Source organism: Staurois parvus, unplaced genomic scaffold (assembly GCF_062004578.1).
Source record: "Staurois parvus isolate SC_StPar_1 unplaced genomic scaffold, SC_StPar_1.0 ptg000294l, whole genome shotgun sequence".
Taxonomy (NCBI): Eukaryota; Metazoa; Chordata; class Amphibia; order Anura; family Ranidae; genus Staurois; species Staurois parvus.
In genome coordinates, this window is record NW_028318090.1 from 6,748,375 (window position 1) to 6,771,707 (window position 23,333).

General features: G+C 41.2%; 1 protein-coding gene across 2 annotated transcripts in view; it reads right to left on the reverse strand.

The window, feature by feature from the left end:
- The window catches only part of NNT (nicotinamide nucleotide transhydrogenase), a 206,612-nt gene that overhangs the window by 92,397 nt on the left and 90,882 nt on the right, over positions 1–23,333 (reverse strand). For both annotated transcript variants that reach the window (XM_089682705.1, XM_089682706.1), the window contains exons 11-13: positions 22,106–22,267; positions 15,495–15,605; positions 5,262–5,407 (exon numbers count right to left, since the gene is read on the reverse strand). In XM_089682705.1, the coding sequence (XP_089538831.1) occupies positions 5,262–5,407; positions 15,495–15,605; positions 22,106–22,267 (419 nt within the window). The remainder of the gene's footprint in view (positions 1–5,261; positions 5,408–15,494; positions 15,606–22,105; positions 22,268–23,333) is intronic.

Consider the following 23,333-nt stretch of genomic DNA (forward strand, 5'->3'; position numbering starts at 1 on the left):
GAGATAGCTTTTCCTTGCCCTTTACTACACTTCATTAGCCACACCTGATGACATCATTTCCTGAGATCCTTCAGACACCCCATTAGTCTCTTCCTCTTCTCTTTATCTTCCTAGTTCTCTAGTCTCTCTTTTCTATCTTCCTTTTCCCACTTATTTTCTGTTTATCTGTCTCTTCTTTAATTCCGTGTGATACTATAAATGGTTTGAGATATCGGAGGGCATCACGCCGTTGCTCGTCCCTTTAATGGCCACAGACTTATATTTATCCCTAATCTGAGGCTTGGCTATGACGTCTGTAGCTAACCTATCTACCACTATGTATAGAAACTGGTTTTATGTTAGAACATGTATAAGATCATATGCTTGTTCCGTTTTATTGATACATGTCATCTCAGGGCCTGGCTCTTTTGTTTCTCGACATATATGTACCACAGGTTTTACTGTTGACTGTACTTATCCTATGTCTCTTTGTGTTTGTATACTCTAAAGATGAATATCTAATAAAAAATATATTCAACATTAAAATCTCATAACTTCGTGCCGACACACCTCTGTTATAGCTAACAGACCCTCCGAACTGGCAGTCAGCTGATCTGAACTCAAAGTAAACATTTGCTATCTTATAGAGAAGATCTAGAAATGTTAATTGTGCCTAAACAGTATCCTAAGAAATGTACCTTTTGTCTGGAATTCTTCCTGAAAAATAGTGTACTGCCTGTCATGCAACTATGCCCAGGCACTTCTGAGCTTTAAAGTGGAACTTTAGTCAGAAAATTAACTTCTGCTAGATCATTTCATGCTTGCCCCTTCTTGCAGGTATAGCTATGTAAAACATTACAAATAAGTGCATATACTGTTTAAAATCCATTAATACACTCTTTCATCCTGCTCTACACATTTAGTTGCTCTCTATTTTTTTGCACTGTGCCAAAAATGTAGTGGCCGATCTGCTGACAGTCTGAAGACTTAATGCTGCTTAGGGCCTCTGGACTTCAGGAAAATGGCAGCCTCCGGCAAGAAGAAACAGGAGGCACTTTACAGCACATACTAATTTTTGCAGCATAATTATTGTGGCAAGTATGTTCCTTGCTAAAAAAAAACAAAACATTTTTTATCAAGTTGTTATGGGTTAAGTTCTGCTTCAAGTCACATAGCTGTATATCTGCAGTGTAAATCTAAGACACTGCTGTCTGACTTCTAATCTCACAACATTCCAAGTGATTTCGGTCAGTTGTAGAGAGACCAAAACTAATATTAATGACTAGTCCTATGCCCTCAAGGTTTTTGGGCATAGTTCCACAGTTCAAGTTCTCCAAATTTTTACTCATCCATTTTTCATGTGGGGTTTAATTTTTTTATTTACACATAAGGAAAGTTCAGATTGAAGTTGAAAGTCCCCTGCATAATCCCCACATAAATGTAGTAAACTGACATGCGATTGCCAAATTTTGGGGACTTCACAGATCAAAATTTTATCTAGTACGGCCAGATGTATTTTGGACCTGAAATACGGTTTCAATATTTCTATACATGTTATGGTAATGATAGAATGTACTGAATTTTCATTTTTAAATATAAGCATGTTTTTACAACACTATTAAAATTTACCTGACTTGTGTTCAATCCTCAGTTACACTACAGAAGACTGAGCCATATATTTAGCAGTATTTATGTTGTCCAATATAAAATTTGGCAACAATGGAAATAAATTATTACTCAAAATGCTGGCTGGTGCTCTCAGCATTGTCTTCAGCAAATCCTCTACAGACCAGTGAAAGGATTGCAAAATACCTCACTCTAAGCCATTTAGCTCTGCTTACTAAGCATTTGGGTTTGTTATTTTATTCTGAAGTCTAATAACCATTTGCGTCACCTAAAACAAAACATCTGATGGCAAAGTGGAGGTAATAACTATATGCCCTTTTCAAAGAGTACCACTTGTCTAGATTGAAATACAGCGGTGGACACTTCAACACAGAATTTAGGAGCCAGCCATTGCAATTCACCAAAGTGCTTTAGGATTCCTTCAGCTCAGGGTCCTGGGATAGAATTGTATTGTGGAAGTCCAACGTGCGACATCAAAAGGATGAGATGTGTGGTGGCTATGCCCAAGCATCACCTTTTCTTTTACAAAGAATTTTATTGTAGAATAGAGAACGTCATAGAATCAGTCAAAAACAGATGCACTGACCGACAGAAATAAAACATACAAGTTTTCTGGTGAATAATACAGAATATGTACTGATGGAAAGACAAGAAAATAAACTTTGCACACAAGTGCCGTATATAAAAAAGGAAAAAAAAACAATAAGTTGCAAAAATGGTAGACATGTAGAGACCAATGACATAATAAACTAAAAGAAAAAGTTGTCACTATATCTGAATACAGAAGGCGGAGAAGATGGAAAATGAAGCCTCACTGGGCTCCCAATGGAGTCCGGCAAATGGATATAGTATTGCTGGTACGATACTCAAGGCAGAAATCACAATCAGCACAAATATCGTAAAGACAGACTAAACAAAAGAAAAGAGAGGAACAAAGACAAAAAAAAAACAAAAAAAAAAAAAAAGAAAAGGGCTCCAGGGGGACCACGACAGAAAACAAAAGAGAAATAAAATAAGATGTAAATCTTATAAGGACAAGAGGGACTGGTCGAATCTCGACGGTTGGGCTATATCAAGCCAGGGACGCCAGGTCTGCAAAAATTTTGTATGGGTGTCTAACAGTATAGCCGTCAGCTTTTCATTAACCATTATAAAGTTCATCCAATTTTTGACAGCCTCGAAGCTGAGGAGGGGAGTCTTCCAAGCCCTTGCGATCGTCAGCTTGGTAGCCATGAATAGATGTGATGCCAGCTGCCGTTCAGGACGAAGTAGGCCCACTAATGGTTACCATCACCCTTTCAAAAAGTGCATGTGAACTCCTGCTGCAGCTGTATGTTGAGACCATGAGCCAGAGAGATCCTGGCTCTACAACAAGTCTCAGAGCTTTTAATCATTACAAGTTAGACAAAAGTGCGGAGAATGTCATAATCATTTGGGTTGCAAGCATTAGACTTGCTTTAACAACTTCAGCACTAGCCTGTAATATCCCATCATTACTAGGCATTTTTACAGCTTTTAGTTGTATGATAGTCTGACCTACAATTACTTGGTCAAGCAACACTGTACCCAAAATGATTTTATTAGATACTGTTTTGCTTTATGTGGTATTTAACAACCATTGTTTTTATTCAACATTTGTGTTCACAAAAACAGCAGTCCAACATCACCAGATCAATCAAGGTTTTTTGTATAAATTATATATCAACATAATTTACTAGTAGGTGTAATAGAGTAATAGAAAACAAACAGACCCAACAGTCATGGGTAAGATAAGAGGCATGGAGGAGCTCAACTATGAGGAAGGATTAAAGAAATTTAATTTATTCTCTCTTGAGAAGAGGAGATTAATGGGGGATATGATCAACATGTATAAATACATCAGTGGTTCATATAGTGAACTCGGTGTAGAGCTATTCACCCTGAGGTCATCACAGAGGACAAGGGGGCACTCTTTACGTCTGAAGGAAAACAAATTTAATCTCCAAAACACGGAAAGGTTTCTTCACAGTGAGAGCTGTGAAAATGTGGAATAGACTCCCTCAAGACTTGGTTCTGGCCAGCTCAGTGGATTGCTTTAAAAAAAGGCCTGGATTCTTTCTTGAATACACAGAATATAACTGGATACTAACATTTATAGCTAAAGTTGATCTAGGGAATATCCGATTGCCGCTCGGGGGATCAGGAAGGAATTATTTTCTCTGCAGGAGCAAATTGGATCATGCTTTGCTGGGTTTTTTTGCCTTCCTCTGGATCAACTGTGGGTACCGGATAACTTTTTTTTAAATGGTTGAACTGGATGGACTTTTGTCTTTTTTCAGCCAGACTAACTGTAACAATGTAATTTAAAGACTACTGCTATAAATGCTCCCTCCCCCCTCCTAAGGCCTATTCTGACTAATCTGTGCAATAAAGATCTGTATACTTACCTATTTTCTGGCTGCTCCAGTTTGGTCATGTGATCTCCCCTGTGTCAGTCAGTGCCAGCAACAGGGGAGAGGAGAGTGCTTTTGACAATTGCTGGTAATGTCTGTGAGCGATGACATCACCCAAAGCCCTATTATGGCCCATCTGCTGTCAGTGTCCTCTACTCTCCCCTGCAGCTTGGCTGACACAGGGGAGCTGATAACATGAACAGACTGGAACAGCATGGAAATAAGTATACACATCCTTCTTACACAGGTTAATCAGAAAAGGTGTTAGGAGGAGGGAATTTATAAGAATAGTTAGGTTTTGACCAGAATTCTACTTTAGGGGGCTGATATAATGCAGTGTTGGAAATTGCCCCAGTAGAAGGGACATTAAATTGTACAAACGGGAGCAATATCAGTAGACTGACTCCCCTGTGGAAAGCTCCTCTGACAAGGATTTGAGTGACTCACAATCAGGGCCTCTGTATTCGATGGCTCAGAAGCAGTTAAGGCTGCAGCAAGTCATATACAGAATCGGCTGAGGGGGGGACTTGTGTCCTCTGCGATCACAGGCAGTAAACAACTGGATAATTTAATTCATAATTCCTGCATGATCATAGTAAAAACATCTGCTGACGTGGCAATAGGCCAACACCCAACAAAGCAAAGGAGGACCCTTGAGGACAGAAGAGACTAAGAAGGAGAAAATGGGATTTCCAGGCTGCAGACATTGGCATCATAGGAAATGCTGCAAGCAGTCCCCAATCCGTTAGCAGAATGTGAGCTGAGGTCACCTGACACAGAAGAACTGCCCCAGCCAAAGGGGAGTGGTGTGGAAACCTCCACTAGCTGTGTAAAAAAGAGTCTTGAATGAAAAATTGCTCAGAAAAATTAAAAACAGCGCAGCCAAATAAAAGATGTCCATCAACCTAGGACAATAGCAAAAACTGAGGCTAATGGTAGTAGGAGGGTTATACCCTGGGCTTGCCTACAGATTGCCAGTGTCCAATCCTCCTGTAGGCAAAAGTATAACATGAAGGTTTAAGACTTCCTGTGTTCCTCAATGGACAAGAAAGAAAATGCTTTTAATAAATATAGGCATTGTGGAGGGAAACATTACTTTCATTCATACTGCATCTAATTTCTGATTAATCAACAGCAGGTATTTTCACATATAATGTACATACAGGTGTCACAAAATGACAATCACGAATGATAAACAGACAAGAACAAATGTCATCTGCTCACCTGTTCAATAGAATATCCAGAGACAAGGGAAGCGGAATATCCCCCCACAAACAATCCTCCAGGGAGCAGGTACAGGTAGTTGTATTCTGGAGGATCAGTTGGACGTTTGAACATGTCCAGCATTCTCTGTGTCACCAAGAAACCACCTATATAGGGAGAAAATGAAAGACTATGAAAGCTGAAAATGTATGAAAACATTAACAAAGAACGTCTCTTATTTGTTCCCTTTTGGTTTGCCATTGACACAGATTGTTATATCTGTTCGATAAGTGCAAAAAATACCTGGTGATCGTAACAAACATTCAGAGCTGTCCTGTCTCTTGCGCACACGTTTTATCTCTGTAAGTACTTGCAGGGTTTTTAGGTGATGAAACAGGGAAAAGTACATATATAGAAGAAATTATATTTATTTTTATTTTATCATGCTTTGCATACACATTAACTTAAACCACCTGAATCTGCCAAAATAGAAAAATATTAGAACCATAATGTATTAGACACTTTTCTGTTATAGCAGTTGTGAAGTATGTTCAACGTGGTTCCAAAGGCATGAAGGTTTTACACCTTAACCACTTCCCGCCCACCCACAATGTGATAGATAGTGGGGAAGTGATATGAGGAAATATGCCCGTTGAAAGCCTGGAGGTGGTCATTTGGAGGCTAGGCTGCCAAAAAGTCTTTCACATGTGGTATCCCCATACTCTGGAGAAGTAGAAGAATGTGTTTTGAGGTGTTATTCCACATATACCCATGGCATGCATGAGAAATATATCATTAAAGAGACAACTTTGTGTAAAAAAAAAAAAAAAAATTATAAATATTCAAAAAATTTGTGGCAAAAAATAAAATGTTCCATGGACTCAACATGCCTCTCTGCAAAATCCTTGGAGTGTCTACTTTCCAAAAAGGGGACATTTTATAACCAAAGGTGAAAAATATCGGGCTTTTTTTTTCAAAATTTACATGTCTTTTTTTTGTTTACAGTGCAAAAAATAAAAACCGCAGAGGTGATCAAATATCACCAAAAGAAAGCTCTCTTTGTGTGAAAAAAGGACATAAATTTTGTTTGGGTACAGCACTGCATGAACGCATAATTACCAGATGAAATAGCGCAGTGCCGAACAGCAAAAAATGGCCTGGTAAGGAAGGGGGGTAAATCCTCAGGAGGGCAAGTGGCTAATGTATTCTCTACATTAGGGTAAACAAAACCTCCCATGATCAGCTCCTCTTTTTACCCCTTAAATATTTACCTATCATGATGCAAAAATCAAAACATTCTGTGGTACAGAATTAAAGGATTCCAAAGAGAGAAAGGGCATGAGGCTTCTTCTGGGCTTTATTAGAATGAACAACCAAATCAAATTTTTTCTATCAAAAAAAAAAAAGCAAAGAAAAAGAAGTGGAAAAAATTGTGATGTTCACACTACAAAAGAGTAGTATTCAGTCCTGAAAACAATTAACTTGTCTTCTCCACAACCCGGGTTTCTACGTTGTAAATGCAACGGAGAGAGTAAAAGGCCAATGAATTACACTACTCACTTAACCAACCTTGCTGCAATTCTACTTGCACACCAAAGATTAACTACAGAGATGCCTAAAGCAGCATGAAAAACACTTGCCAGTAGCTCAAAAGCATGTTGTGGACATTCTCAGGGGAGCTGCTTGTAACGTAAAGATAAATGTATGTTCTGCAGAAGATATCCAAAGGCAAGAAAGTTTTGAGACAGACACTATATGGGGGCTTATAAACCTTAAATAACATAATAAGAGAGAGCTATGGCACTACATTACTGAAATATGACATTTAATGCAACTGAAATATAAACAAAGTGCATAAAACTGAAATCTCACTAATGTCATAGCTCAGTACTTTGATGGCGCAGGAATAAATGGAGGAAATGACAAAGCAACAACATTTGCAATGGAGAAATTAAAACCATTTCTTTCCACAAGTCTACACCCATTTAAACTGGGCCATGAAGTCTTAGCTGAGCAGAATACAAATACAGTAAGCAGCTATGCTCTGTTCCATTCACTTTAGTTGTATTTTATTATTGGACTGGAACTGCTATGGCGTGTGAGCGTACGTGGTGCCAGATGTAAGCCTGGCTACAATAAGAAAAACATAAGGCTAGCACAAGACATTTCGTTTAAGTAGCAGGTTCAACAGTCTCAGTGTACGGAACAGTACTTGTTGTGTGTAATAGGGCCATAGCAATCCCAAGAGTTAAAACACACCTAAATAACCTCATAAATGACTCCAGCAAGATAGGGGTGGTAAATCCACTAAACACATAGGATTCATTCACACGAGTGCACAGAGCCGTACAGCCATGAAGCTGTGTTTGTTATTGGGCCGGAGTAGTGAACAGCTGCACCCAAAAGCCAGTTAACAATCAATGAGAGTCAGACAGGCACAGTGGCTGTACAAATCTTTATGCACATCGGAGCGTGTACTTGCATATAGGGACAGATCAGTGTCCAAAAACCTGCTCATCCACATGTGTATGCAAGTACATTCCAAGACGTGCATAAAGATCTGTACAGATGCTGCTGCCTGTTCGACTCTCAGTGATTTTTTTTTTTTTTCTTTAACCACTTCAAGTCCGGACACTTTCACCCCCTTCCAGTCCAGGCCAATTTTCAGCTTTCAGCGCTATCACACTTTGAGTGACAATTGCGCAGTCATGTAACACTGTACCCATATGAATTTTTTAGCATTTTTTTGAGACAGATAAAACTTTATTTTGGTGGTATTTATTCACCACCTGGATTCTTTCTTTCTTTATTTATATATATATATATATATATATATATATATATATCTATATATATATATATATATAAATGTAAAGGTCCAAAAATTTTGAAAAAAGGGGTTTTTCTTATAAAATTTTGCAAATAAATAATCTTTCTTCATAAAACTTGGCCCGAAATGTATCCATCTAAAAAAATAACCCAAATTAGTTTATAACCAAAAATTATAATTTTTCCAAAAAGTATATTACATTTTTATATTAATATTTATGTTTTTGTTAACCTACTGTCACCCTAGCAGTACAGTGTTACCATAGTGACACTGTACTAATTGTGGGGAGTGATGAAGATTTTTTTTTTTCTTTTTTTACACAGATTGCTTTTACATCCATAAAGGCTGTAAAAGCAATCATTTCTCCTTCTCTCTTGCTGCATTCCTGCAGCCATTGAGAAATACTGTGATAGCTGTGATTGGTCACAGCTTGTCACATGGTACAAGGCTGTTGAGAATAGTAAGCAATGATGTCAGGAAGTGACATCTTGTTTACTACTATTCATGTGATCACTGATTGGCCAATCAGTGATCATATGAATCGGGACCTCACCTACAGCGATCTGCGTTTCGCTGTGTCCTCCAGACACAGCAGCCACCGGTGCCGCGCACTCCCAGGGAGCGCACACAGGCAATGGATGTGGGGGGGGTTTGTTTAGAAATGTCCACCTGCATTGGCGGCGCTCCCGTCCGGCCATTTCTCTACATGGGCCAGACAGGGAGTGGTTAAACAGACTTCTGGGCATGGCAGTACCCTACTTTGAGCACATAGACAAATGCCCCTTCAAGGATGTATGGGTCCATGTGCCTGTCTGTCTGACTAGCTGAGTAATAAGGCCCCATGTACACGGGACACTTCTGAACGATGGAAACTGACTGCTGGAAAACGTAGGTTAAAAAACATCTGTTTAGGCGCGTTTGCATAACACGTTTATACATGTTTGTGCGTTTGTATTTAGAAGCGTTTTGTAAAGTTAAGCACATGAGAACCTCCCAAATGCCCAGAATGCACTGAAATGTGGTAAATTATTACCTATTTCAGACTGTTTCAGAGAAATACAGAGAGTAGAAACAAAGACAGCAGTATGTGTTGAGATTAGCTTAGGTGTGAGTTGCTCATTAACATTTTTTTTGTTTCCAAGGGTGGGAAAGGTATCTGGTGGAGTGAGTCATTAAGGCCAGCTGGCAGGGGATCTTCATGAGGAATTTGAGGTGTGAATGGTCATTAACATATCTTTTGTTTCCAAGGGTTGGAGAGGTCTGAGGTGTGAATTGGTCATTACAATGTGTGACAAGCTTGGTAGGAACATCCTGTGTTCAGTATTTTGTCCATTTGAGTACCCTGAAAACGCTTTCCATGCATTTTTCATGATGAAAAAAGGCTCTGGGCAGCATCAGGAACCGGAAGAGTTAAAAAAAATGGTTTAACGCAAACGCTTATAAACGCGGTTTGCCGCGTTTGCAAGCGTTTTGCGTTTGAAATGCTGATAAAATCAACTGTTGAACGCAAGTTTTCTGCGTTCAAAAAAACGACTGTAAACTCAAATGCCTGTAAACGACTGTAAACGAAGATGTGTACATGGACACATAGGAAAACATTAGGGTGAGTTCAGGGGCTGCTGAAAAAAACACTGAACAGCTCCTAAACGTGAGTTTATCAGCTGCAGTGTACATGAGCCCCAAAGGTAACTGAATATCGCTATATGACATTGCACCGGCAGCAAGTCACCAAGTTCTCTCTGCTGCATAGTGACTGGATGAGAGTCAGACACGTGACTGGTAGGTCAAGTGACAATGTTCTCCTCCCAGCTATGGTTTCCTTTCATTCATTTTTATAGCAATCATTTACCTTCAGAACCCTAGTAACCAAACAGCAGACTTTTCTAGCCTGGTAGAAACTGACTGGCACCAATTTCAGTCTTTGTTGCATCTTTGACATTACATGCAAACAGAGAGGTTGAGGATGGCTTATTTATTATCTGTAACCCCACAGGAAGCGATGGGAAATCTCTCCCTGGGTATAAGGGACAAAAACAACACTTTTTTGTTGAAGGATTAGAACTGTTGTCCGTCCCTTCACCCTCAATTTTTTTGTACTGGCATTCTAGAGAAAGTGATAGAAAAACTCCCTGATGGAGCCAGAGAAGAAAAAAACCTGACACAATTTCAAATGTCTTAGTCTATCCAAAAGAAGGCACTAAAGCTCAACTCAACTTCTAGTTGACATCAGATAAATACATTCCAAGTGCATAGAAACAAAAAGGTGATCAAAGTCTTAGGCCCTTTTCACACAGGTGATCCGATCAGGTTCGCCTGTCAGTTTTTCAAATGGACTTGATTGGACCATCCATTCAGCCCTATGGACTGGTGAACGGACTTGTGCCCATTTACACCCAAGAAAAAGAGAGGAAGGCGCCTCTAAGTGCAGTATTAACAATTTATTAGTAGACAGAGGTCGGAAGAAGGAGTCTATTGAGCATGCTCCGAAATGCATTACCGCACCTTTCACCTGCTACATCTGACTCTGCTCTCCAAGCTTCATTTTTGATTCACAGGCACATCCTGGACTCTACTTCCTGATCCTATAGGCATAGCTTGCTGCTGGACGGCTGGATGTCCCACCTGGATCTAATTACCACACAATGAGTCTTTTTAACCGTTTGTCTTGTAAGTGCAAATTTTCCATTGTCTACTAATAAATTGTTAATACTGCACTTAGAGGCGCCGTCCTCTTTTTTTCTTGTTACTGCATTACAGCCTTGCTTCCACTCTAAGAAGAGCTGCCTCAGTGTTACTGCTTCCATCCATCCCTGATATCCATCTGGCACCTTTATCTTACAGCTACAGAGGTTGGGCTCCAACAAGCGCGCCTATATAATATACATTTTCTGCCTATTTACACCCGCCTACCTCCAATCCGATCCAGTCTGCTTAAAAAAAAAAACCAAGGGAATCCGTCCCCCTTTGTCTAGGCAGGTCAGATCGGAGGGCAATCTTGTGTAAACAGACAGCGGAGTCCATTTACACCCAGTGACCCATTGCGAAGAGCGGGCTCTGTCAATGTCAGCTCTGCAAAAACTGAGCGGACACGAACCTGTCATCATCCCGCTCTGTTCTGATCAGCAAAAGATCAGCGAACAGATCCCCCCTCTGATCTAAACGGAGCCTGCCCTGTGTGAAAGGCCCCTTATAGTTTTTCTTTAGAAAGCATCCACATCCTGTCCCTGAAAACACAAGACAGAGAAGGACCTATACTATCTGTATGTAAGCAGTGATCTCTCTACAGAGGTCCAGCCTACCCCCCTGCTGAGTCAAGCATAGAGCTCCACATTGAGCAGGAAGTGTGAGTTTTGCTGAGCTATAGATCTGACTCTGCAGGGAGCATACACGATCACTGTAGAGAATCTATCATTGTTTTGATGCATATGGAACGCATTTAGCCAGTTTAAACTGAAGGTTCATTTGGGCTTCAAGGCACTCAAAACATAAGATACCAGATGTAATTTTTATAGTGTATTAACTATCTGGATTCTTTTCAATGCTGTGTAAGCAAAGTAGAATGTATACTAACAATATTATCAGCTAAAAATGGATGGCCTGATAAAGCAAAGAGGGTCCAACCATAAAATAACACAAACGATTCCAGCTCTGGATCTTTCGTGTTTGTTGCAGTGGCATAACAAGGCCGCCATATCTCTGATCTGTTAATCATTTCACATGTCCTTGGCTTACACATAAGTCAACTTTATCTACAGCATGATATTGCTAAAAGGAAAACTTTAGCCAAGCTTTTCCATATTACACACTCCTGCTTTAGATTTACAAAATAGAGCAGCTTGGCTCTGCTTGTGACAACCATTTAGAGAATTACTTGCGCAAAGACAGTGAGTAAGGGAAAGTAATACCCTGGCAAAAATAACATTTGGCACAATTAGCATCATATAATGACCATGCTGAATAGATTATTGAAGAATTTTCATGAGGGTGCCAACAAAAATCATTTCTGGTCAAATCTGAGATGGAAGTGATACCCGCCATATCTACAGGGAGCGATAGCAGAAATTAATTGTCCAACATCTTTGGGGCCTCGATATTTAGAAATGACCTCAATACTACAGTTGTCTGGCTGCCATCCAAAATCTAGTATTTCAATGGTGAATATATCCATGTTTTAAGGGCCAGTTCATAAAAAGTTACATTTTACAGGTATAGCCTGAAAGGATGAGTCAGCTGCTGACTCTCTATATCTGTAGGTTTCTGTATGTCTTCTATAGGTATGTTCAAACAGTGAGATTTCCATGCCATAATTCCCAGCTCTGTTCCCACCCATCACAGTTACCCATTGGAGTCTTACACAAAGTGGTATTTCTTTGCACCTCTGTTCCTGCCCTAAAGGAAAAATACTCTTCGGATTATACACTGATCAGCCATAACACTATGACCACTGAGAGGTAACGTGAATAACATTGCTTATGTTGTTACAATGGCATCTGAAAGTGGGTGGGATATATTACGTAGCAAGTGAACATGGTTGTCCCCGAAATTGATGTATCGAAAGCAGAAAAAAAAATGGGTAAGAGTAAGGCAGGCCATAGACTGTGCAAATGTCTTTCCTGCAACCAGTGTTGATAGGGGAATCCCTCCCACCGAGCCATTGTATTCTCACGGTAGGGAGGCAGGGGGGCTGGGGAGACATCCTCATTGGGAAGTGATGATTTCTAGGGGCAATTACAGCTACTAGTGCTAATCACATGTCAAATCTGGCAGGCTGGTTGTATCCAAGTTGATCGAACGATCGATCAACTTGGGTACATTCAGCCTGCCCATACAACCCCTGACCTCTGTCTAGACAGTGCGGATTGGCCCTGTGCTGATCACATGCACTCTTCCAAGAGAAAATAAAAAAACCTATCTAGCAGTACACACCAAACTGAGCATGTGTCTCCACATGATATGTCTTATCAGGAGATAAGAGGGGGGCACAGGAAGAAGGGGAGGATCAGAGAAGTCAGGATCACACAGCATTTTTACACAATGCAGAGGATTAACCCCTTAGGTTCCACAGTGAGTATAACAAGCATGCTTTACTGCATATACAGACTGATTTTACTGTTGTGGGTTTAGTGAAGCTGTGAAGATCTGCAACTGACGGCTTGGTGGCAGATACCACAGCATACCTTCAGAGGTTTAGTGGGGTCCATGCATCAAAAGGTTATGGTAGTTGGTCATAATGTTATGGCTAATTGGTGTTTATTAGCTTTACTTTGCAGAGAAGCACTTTTTAAATACTTTTTAAACTAGCAATAGAATTGTTTTAATAGGTTCAAGCAGTTTACATTCCATGCTACTGTGTGCCATTTAGATGAGCTGAGAAACGTGTTGATGTTTATTTGTGTCATCAGATTTGTATACACAGGAAAATGGATTTTGCTTTTACCACATGTTTTAAGTCCTCGTTTACAGGAGAGCAGAGACCTGTAAAATGTGAATGAGGTGCTTGTTTACACATCTGGAGCCATGTGCAAGCAGACTATGCTAGTGAATGGTGATGCAACGGCTGTACGGAGAGCCGCACATCCAGGCGTACAATAGTGGGTGTGTGGCCCCAAACACAATGTGCATTAGAGTTAGCACACCTGTTTCCTGCACGCATGTCAAAACTCAGGTGAGGCTGGGTCCAGGTCCGTATGCTAACATAGGTTACCTGTATGCAGCTACAGATGTGTAGACCAGCATTTCTCAACCTGGCTTTAGGTTTCTTCAGGGTGCCTTGGCAAAATGTCTAAAAATTGATCAAATTTGTATACAAGCCAGCAGGTGGAACAAGCCCAACTTCTAGTTACACAAAGCCACAGGTTTTCATTGTACACCATTATGGCCTTCTAGCCGCCAGCGTCCTGACAACCAATGACATCTTCAGTTGATAAGGAGGTTGTCAGCTGCCTGCACGGCATCCTAGTTTGACGCTCCACTGCCCCTCTCCATCAGTGCTGGGGTCACATTAGCCGAGTGATGGACAGAAACTGAGGGAGAAGAGAAACACTGGAATACTAGTCAGTACCAGTGTGTAAAAGTGTACTTGCTTTGGAAGAATAAATCACTTCTAATGTTGGGTGTCCTACTTGTGTGGATGTTGATGCGTTATATAAAACTGTAAGAATAGTTTTTCACATTTTAGAATGGGGTGCTCTTTTAAAATTGTGGACAGTCTTCAGGCACCCTATTTTAGAATAGAGTGCTTCAAGACTGTCCATAGTTTTAAAGGATGCCTCGGGATTGTCCATAATTTTAAAGGGTGCCTCAGGATTGTCCATAATTTTAAAGGGTGCCTCGGAACTGTCCATAATTTTAAAAGGTGCTTTGGGACTGTCCATAATTTTAAAGGGTGCCTTGTGATTGTCCATAATTTTAAAGGATGCCTTGGGACTGTCCATAATTTTAAAAGGTGCTTTGGGATTGTCCATAATTTTAAAGGGTGCCTTGGGGTTGTCCATAATTTTAAAGGGTGCCTCGGGATTGTCCATAATTTTAAAGGGTGCCTCGGGATTGTCCATAATTTTAAAGGGTGCCTCGGGGTTGTCCATAATTTTAAAGGGTGCCTCGGGACTGTCCATAATTTTAAAGGGTGCCTCGGGATTGTCCATAATTTTAAAGGGTGCCTCGGGATTGTCCATATTTTAAAGGGTGCCTCGGGGTTGTGCATAATTTTAAAGGGTGCCTCGGGACTGTCCATAATTTTAAAAGGTGCCTCGGGATTGTCCATAATTTTAAAGGGTGCCTCGGGATTGTCCATAATTTTAAAGGGTGCCTTGACTGAAAAAAAGGTTAAAAAACACTGGTGTAGACAAACACTTGCTCACTCTGTGCAGGCCTCGGTGTCGTGTTATTGGGGCCTTAAGGTGCACTTAAGTTCCTTCCAGCCTCCACCAAGCTGTGTTTCCTTCCTATTAACTTGCAGAAGGAGAAAATCTATCCTGGTGCACCAAACTACCAGTGTAACAGCTCTTAAACATGTCCTTAATTACTAATGAATGCAATCATCCTCTGGTGGATAATTTCTACTGTACTGACCCCACTGCAACAAGGCATTAGATGCCTTATCAAACAGAGTTGTACAAGTCTGAAGGCTTTAACAGCTGGAAGGCAGGCCCTTGCACTGCATAGTTGTCAGTCCATCTAAAGAAGATTGTGAAGTCAGATTGTAATGTGCACCTGCTTTAATTTGCTCTGCCATACATACCTGTAGAATATGGTCCTACTTTACAGAAAAATACAAAACTTCAGCAATGCAACTCTTAATTAGGCGATATCTGTTTTGATTTGTTTAGGCTAGATAGGCAAATTAAAGCCAATTTCTGACCATCCAATAGGGATTAAAAGATAAACTGGCCGCACCATTTTGGTAAGCCAAAAAACTGTATTACCTGCAATGTTGATGGAAGACACAAATGCTGCGAGCACGGCAAGGACATCAGGGGTGTTGGTAGGGAGATAACCACCTCCCATGAGAGCAAGGCCTCCAACAGCTGTCAGACCTATAAGTACAAACGCATAAATAAGGTATATGTTGAAAAAACAGAAAAAAAAAATTAGGAAAATGAAAAAAAGTAAAGACTACAAGAAAATCTGAATTTTGGAATTTCAGCTATTTAACTACTAACCCTTTGCCAAAGTGCAGTTCTTTTCAAAGCTCGAAGATCAGACATTGAAAACTTTGCAGCAGTTTGTATCAAAAATGGGTTATAATTACAGTATAATCATTACATGGGTTATAGACCCATTATAGAGAAAAATATTGTATTATGAGTAACTGAATGGGGTTAATGCTTCAAGTGATTTTTTAACCAAGCTTACATTTTCTGCACATTTATATGCAGACCAAGCTGTCCAGCAAAAGTGACACTGTGCTTGGGACAAACCACACTGGATGACCAAACGTTAAAAGACATCTGATCATACATGAGCTTGTTTGACACCCTACTTCAAACCATGTGCATTAATATGGATTTGAAGCAAGATAACTGAAATGGTCTACAAATCACAAACACATCAATATGCACAACAGTGCGAATTTATGGGAGAACCTGTCATTGCAAACATTCCCCATCAAGTGTAATTTTCAGTCGTATTTAGGGCATAACATGAAACATGCTGCTAAGCACCCCAAGACTCACCTGTGACGGGGTGGGAGTCCCTCTTCTCCACAGCTTTCACTTTTAGAATCAGCGCGGCTGCGCGGCGCTCCGTCATAAAGGGAGTCAGTCACAGCCATCACAAATTACAAAGCCCATACACTACTGAAGCCTTGTGCAAGCCAAGTTTATAGATATGGCTGACACCAGGTACTTATTTGGTTCAAGGATCTAGCAGTACTTTGGCTTATATAACACATACAGTGATGGTAAACAGGTGATTCAATGCCATAGGAATAGCATGCTGTTAGTGAATTAGCCAATGGCAGCACCCAAAAGTTATTTAGCTTACAAATCCCCTTTAAAGTATATCTCAACCAAATCACTAAATTTTCATAGAAGCTGAATATATTTTTAGAGTTTAGCATTCATGAAAGCAGAACTTTACCCATAACAACGTGATACCTAAAATAATGTTCCTTTGCAAAGAACATACATTCCATATTAAAGCAGAGCTCTAGTCAAAATGTAAAAAAATAAAAGTCAACAACTACAAAAACTGTAGCTGCTGACTCTCCGTCGATCGCAATGGAAGTGGGTACCTGTCAAGAGCGGGTACCCGCTCCCCAAAGGTGCCAATCCTTAATGGGAAAACAGGGGACGAGGCCTTAAAGCAGAATTTCCCCTTTTGATTGAAGCTCCGCTTTAACAATTATGCTACCAAAATTAGTGTGTGCTGTAAATTGCCTCCTGTTTCTTCCTTTTGGAGGTTGGCTGCCATTTTGCTGGAGCCCAGAGCCCCTGAGCAGCAGTAAAATTTTAGGTTGTCAGCAGATCGGCCTCAACATTTTCAGCACAGCACCAAAAACAGAGAGCATGTGCAGAGCAGGGTGAGACAGTGTAAACAGGATTTTAAACAGTATAGGCACTTATTTTTTGATTTACATAGCTATACCTGCAAAAGGGGCCAGCCTGAAGAGATCTAGCAGGACTTAAATTTTCTGACTAAAGTTCCAGTTTAAAACAACATTGGTGATCCTGCCATAAAGGTCCTTTTCAGGAACATCCTGTTATGGAGTGACAACTGATGTCACATCTCCACCCCTAGTGGAGACTACAAGTACCTCTACTGATTCACACTGACCAGAGTCATGATGTGCAGGCGATTCTGGAGCAAGTGCATGTAAAATGACACAGCTGAAAGGGCTGCAATACATTAGAAGCCCTTACATATACCCAGTGAAGTGACTGGCCTCAGGTGATACACAGAGATGAAACAAATCCTCCTACATAAGTTGTACCTGTTTATCTACAGTCTTCTCTTCATCCGTTTAACCACTTGCCCTCCAGAGGATTTACCTCCCTTCCTGACCAGGCCATTTTTTGCGATACGGCACTGTATTACTTTAACTAGTTGCCGACCGCAGATAGCCGAATGACGGCTGAACTGCGGCCGGCCAGTTCTGGGAGGCCGTCATATGACGGCCTCCCAGAATGAGCTCTCCTGCGCGCCCCCGGGGGCACGCACCCGGTGATCTCGGTGATCACTGAGTCCTACGGACAGAGCTGATCATGTGATGTAGTAAAAAGTCAATCACAGTGGCCTTTTACCACGTGACCAGCCGTGTCCAATGACACGCTGATCACTGGGAAATGCAATTGCCGGTTCTTGGCTGCACTTTCCTCACACTGTCAGAGCATGAGGAACGTACTGCCAAGAACCGGTAGTTGTCAGAGCAGGGATCGGCACCGATCATCAGGGCACTGATGATCAATGCCCTGATGATCGGTGCCCAGCAGTGCCACCCACCTGTGCCCAGCAGTGCCCACCAGTGTCACCCACCTGTGCCCATCAGTGCAGCCCAGCAGTGCCGCCGGTCAGTGCCCAGCAGTGGTGCCAGTCCGTGCCCAGCAGTGGTGCCAGTCCGTGCCCAGCAGTGGTGCCAGTCCGTGCCCAGCAGTGGTGCCAGTCCGTGCCCAGCAGTTGCGCCAGTCAGTGCCGCCAGTCAGTACTCACTATCAATACCCATCATCAGTGCCAGCTCATCAGTGGTGCCTATCAGTGCCAGCTATCAGTGCCACCTCATTAGTGCTGCCTATCAGTGCCCATCAGTGCCGCCTATCAGTGACCATCAGTGATGCCTATCAGTGCAGCCTCATCAACGCACATCAGCGAAGGAGAAAAATTATCTGTTTGCAAAATTTTATAATAGAAACCAAGTTTTTTTTTTGCAAATTTTTTGCTCTTTTTTTGCTTATAGCGCAAAAAGTAAAACACCCAGCGGCAAGTAAATACCACCAAAAGAAAGCTCTATTTGTGAGTATAGGTAAAATGTTGCAAAGGCTCGTGAGCTGCACCCCTATGAATACGAGCCTTTGCTCGAAACGCGTCAGTGAAGGCTACAGTAGGTTGGACGCCACGAGGGGCCCCGGCGGCCATCTTTGTTTACATCTGGGTTAGTAAATTTTTGAATGAGTTGCTTCTGTTATCCTGTGCCTGTATACTAAATAAAGTACCTCAAGGATATTACACTATGTGGCCTTCTCTGTTTATTTGAGCTCTGGTGAAAACCAGCCAGATCCACAGAGTAGCCGCATCTATCCGAGTGCCAAGCAGCAAGAGCCACATGACCAGATCTGACCAGACCTAATGTGATGACACCAGAGGTCCAGTGATTTGATATACAAATGCGCACAAAGATTGCGTATCTGGTGAGTGTGCAATCCTTACATTTTTTTATCACCTGGCTGTTCCAATCATTGGACGTCTGAGGATCATCCTGGATCTTAAGAGCACCCCTTCTTTGGACTCTTTTTATTATTTTACACTTTTTTGTCACTTTATAGCCACCACCTAGTGGCTTTATTTTATTTGCACACAGTCACTATTTATTATTTGTATTTTTATTTTATTAGTGTCTGTTATTTTGTATAGCGCTGCACCTCCTCCCCCCTTATTTGAATATTTTCAGAAGGTTATATATGGTGCCTTTTTTGGTGTACAGCTGCTGTGTTTTTTGTCCAAGCGCTCACTATACTTTACTTTATTGATCATGTACATTAATTGGTTTACGTGAAAGTTATAACATCTACAAATGGCGGTATATGTACTGGATTTTTTATTTTAATTTTTTTTTTATACTACTAAAGCGGCAATCAGCGATTTATAGCGGGACTGCAGTACTGTGGCGGGCATTCTGACACTGGGGGGGGGGGACTAACTGCCACTGACATCCCTATGACACTAATACAGTGATCAGTGCTAATAAAATGTGATCGCTGGATGTCGGCGAGGAATCTCCATCTGGGACCCGGTGATCGATAGCGCGGGTAGGGCAGAGCGCGAACACCCTACCAGGAAATGCAAAATCACGTATATATACACGTGATTCTGCAAAGCCCTGCAGCAGTAGTTCTGCCATAGGGCGGCGGAGAACCGGTTAAAGTCTAGAATTTATAAAATGTGTCTGAGTTTTTAGAAAAACCGGAAGAAAGCTGAAGCAGAGCTCAGTGGGGAGAGTTCTGAGAGCTGATTGGAGAGAAAAGACACACCCCCTCCACACAGCTCACAGGAGCAGAGGTGAGGCTGTCGATCAGTTCAAAGTCCCTCCCCTGTCACCATTTTTCTCTTGTGACAGGAAAACCTATAGGAACTGATTCATGCTGATAGAGGAACAAAGAAGTAGACAAAAATGACACTTTGTGCTGTGGAATGAGGCACACACCCACTGTAGAGAGAATTGCTTTGTTCATATTTCATTTCTGAGGTTTACAACCACTTTAAAGATGAAAAATGTGGAAAAAAGGATTTTATGCAATAAAAATGTCAATTGTTTATGATGCAAAGTACTTTCTCATACTAAATGCAATCCAGTTAGGATTACTGTAAATCTTTTTAAGGCCAAGAAATTCAAATAGATGACTATAGGGAATTCTCCCTCCTCACTGGCTGAAACAATATGCTCTGTACTATCCCTCCTCATTGGCTGTCAATCACAGGCAGTGAGCCAATGAGAAGTGGAAGGGGAACAGGCCTGTGTCATGGCTCTGTGAGTAAATGCACAAGCAGAGCAGTGGCTTGGGAGCGAGTCTGCTTGGATGCCCTCACAGCAAACTGCTTGCTCTGGGGGCCCTTGGCAGGAGGGAGGAGCCTGAAGTGCCAGCAGGGGAATCAAGCAGAGAAGGATCAGGTCTGCTGTGTGCAAAACCCTTGTACAGGAGCAGGTAAGTATAACATGCTTGTTTTTTTTATTATAAATTGCCTTTAATATCACTTTTAGTAAATCCAGCCCAATGTGTATTTGAAACAATAAATGTTGCATCGGGCAGAGTGATTGGGACCTAAAAGAAAGCTGTTCCCTGCATCACACTGAGACAGACACTGAGAACACAAGTTAGAAATTACAAGGATCAATTTCAAGTAAAGTGAGCTACAGCGATCCTAAAAATATAATAGAGTTTTATGACAGAGAACAGCCTAATGGTACAGCCATACGCAGGGTTACAGCAAACAGCCCAAAAAAGCCAAAAGGCCACTGTAAATGTTTAACAACTGTTCGCTTTTCAACAAAGATTGTAATAAGTACAATGTATTTTTTATACTTCACAATATTTTTTTAATAAGAAAAACAGAGAAGGCTTAAGTCTATAACTGTGGTTTATAAGTAGGCTCTGTTTCATACCCTTTGTTCCTCAGCAGGAGGTGTGACCACCCCAGCGGAAAATACATTACTAAACTGTGGAGGGCTGGCTAATAAAGGGATTTTTAATGAACATGTTCTGAAACAGAGTATTGCCAGTTCACAGTGGGGACCCATCAAATGTTGTGGCTGGCTTGAAGAATTAGAGCAAAATGAAAGAGGAGGACTGAGCTGGGGGATAAAGATCTTCCATAGCAGGGACAAAATATCTGGGGATTCCGAAATAACCATTGGTTATAAGCCAACAGCAAAATATTCCAGATATACTTTGATGAATTAGGAAGGTCTAGTGGTGCACAAAAGAGGAAGACCTTCACTCTACACAGGCATAGAAACAAAATATATTCCAGAACACCAGTTCCTTTTTCTTCTAGAGCACCCAGAGAGCTCTGAAATCAGAGGACTTTTTAAAGAATTACCTTCTGCAGTGCTGGCAGAAGATCCCACAGAATTCTTATTACGAAAAAGTGGCCCCATCACCAATTTTCAGAGGTGCCATGATGAGTATGTAACAAAAATCTCTTGTTTTTAATCAGAGCTGTTAAAACAGTTTAAAGCAGTAGTAAAGTACTGAGGAAAGAAAAAGTCCACCTGCACGTTAACGATATAATGTGCTAGTGTGCACCGCATACTAGAACATTACGGCATACTTACCTGAAGACAAAGCTCTCCAGGGGCAGGCTGTCACCTCTGACAAGACTTCCATCTTCACCCAGTCTTCCGTCAGGCTTCACGGGCTCCAGCTGCATGAATGGCCAGACTGGAATGATGGCACTCACGCGGCACGGAGCTCTGAAGGGACGGCACGGGTATGTCGCCCCATCAGAGCGCATGCACCGGTGATATCACCAGCTGCATTCAGTGCAAATATCTCCTAAACAGTGCAAGTTTAGGAGATATTCACTGTACCTACAGGTAAGGATTACCTGAAGTTACAAGTTAAAAAGTGGACTTCACTACCACTTTAAGTGTTTTGCTGGCTAGCTTGAAAGTGTGTCAGTGACTTTTTTGGATTGTTTTTCAAATCAACCCACCCCTGCACATCTTTCTTCTTCTTTGGGACAGGAAATTAAGGTAAATTTTCACAATGGTACATACAGCAACAGCCAAAGTGGCAGGGTTTGGGCTACATACACACACTTTACAACTTATCTTTCTAGAAAGATTCTATGCAAGTACATATACGCCAAAACTGTTGCTCACCTGAGATGGCATTTGTCACAGACATAAGTGGAGAATGCAGAGCAGGAGTGACTCCCCACACTGTGTGGTAACCCACAATCCCAGCAAGGCCAAAGGTCGTCACCATCTGTGTGAAGGCTGAGTGAGGAGAGGCAATGCCCAGACCCAAGAGTGAGGCAAGACCTAGGGGAAAGAAAAAAAAAAACTTATCACCCATACATACACATGTTTTTATTTACTATATATATATACATACATATATATATATATATACATACATATATATACACACAGTTGTGTTCAAAATAATAGCAGTGTCTTGAAAAAAGTGAATAAAGCTCAAAATCCTTCTAATAGCTTTTATTTCCATACACACAAATGCATTGGGAACACGACACATTCTATTCCAAATCAAAACATGAAGAAAAATATATCAAATTTGTGTTGTTCCTCTAAAAAAATTGAAGAAAAGTGAATATTAGACTGTTGAAAAAAAATTGTGTTTGTATTCTTCTTCACAAACTCAAACATTCACTATATAAACTGAAAAATGTTTGAAGATTTTGCTTTCCTTTGAATCACTTAATATTTAGTTGTATAAGCACTGTTTCTGAGAACTGCTGTACATCTGTGTTGCATGGAGTCAACCAACTTCTGGCACCTGTGGACAGGTATTCCAGCCCAGGATGATTGGACTACATTCCACAGTTCTTCTCTATTTCTTGGTTTTGCCTCAGAAACTGCATTTTTGATGTCACCCCACAAGTTTTCTATTGGATTAAGATCCGGGGATTGGGCTGGCCGCTCCATAACGTCAATCTTGTTGGTCTGGAACCAAGATGTTGCACGTTTACTGGTGTGTTGGGGTCGTTGTCTTGTTGGAACACCCATTTCAAGGGCATGTCCTCTTCAGCATAAGGCAGCATGACCTCTTCAAGTATTCTGATGTATTCAAACTGATCCATGATCCCTGGTATGCGATAAATAGGCCCAACACCGTAGTATGAGAAACATCCCCATATCATGATGCTTGCGCAACCATGCTTCACTGTCTTCACAGTGTACTGTGGCTTGAATTCAGTGTTTGGGGGTCGTCTGACAAACTGTCTCCGGCCACTAGACCCAAAAAGAACAATCTTACTTTCATCAGTCCACAAAATGTTGCGCCATTTCTCTTTAGGCCAGTCAATGTGCTCTTTCGCAAATTGTAACCTCTTCAAGACGTCTTTTTTTCAAGTGGGACTTTGCG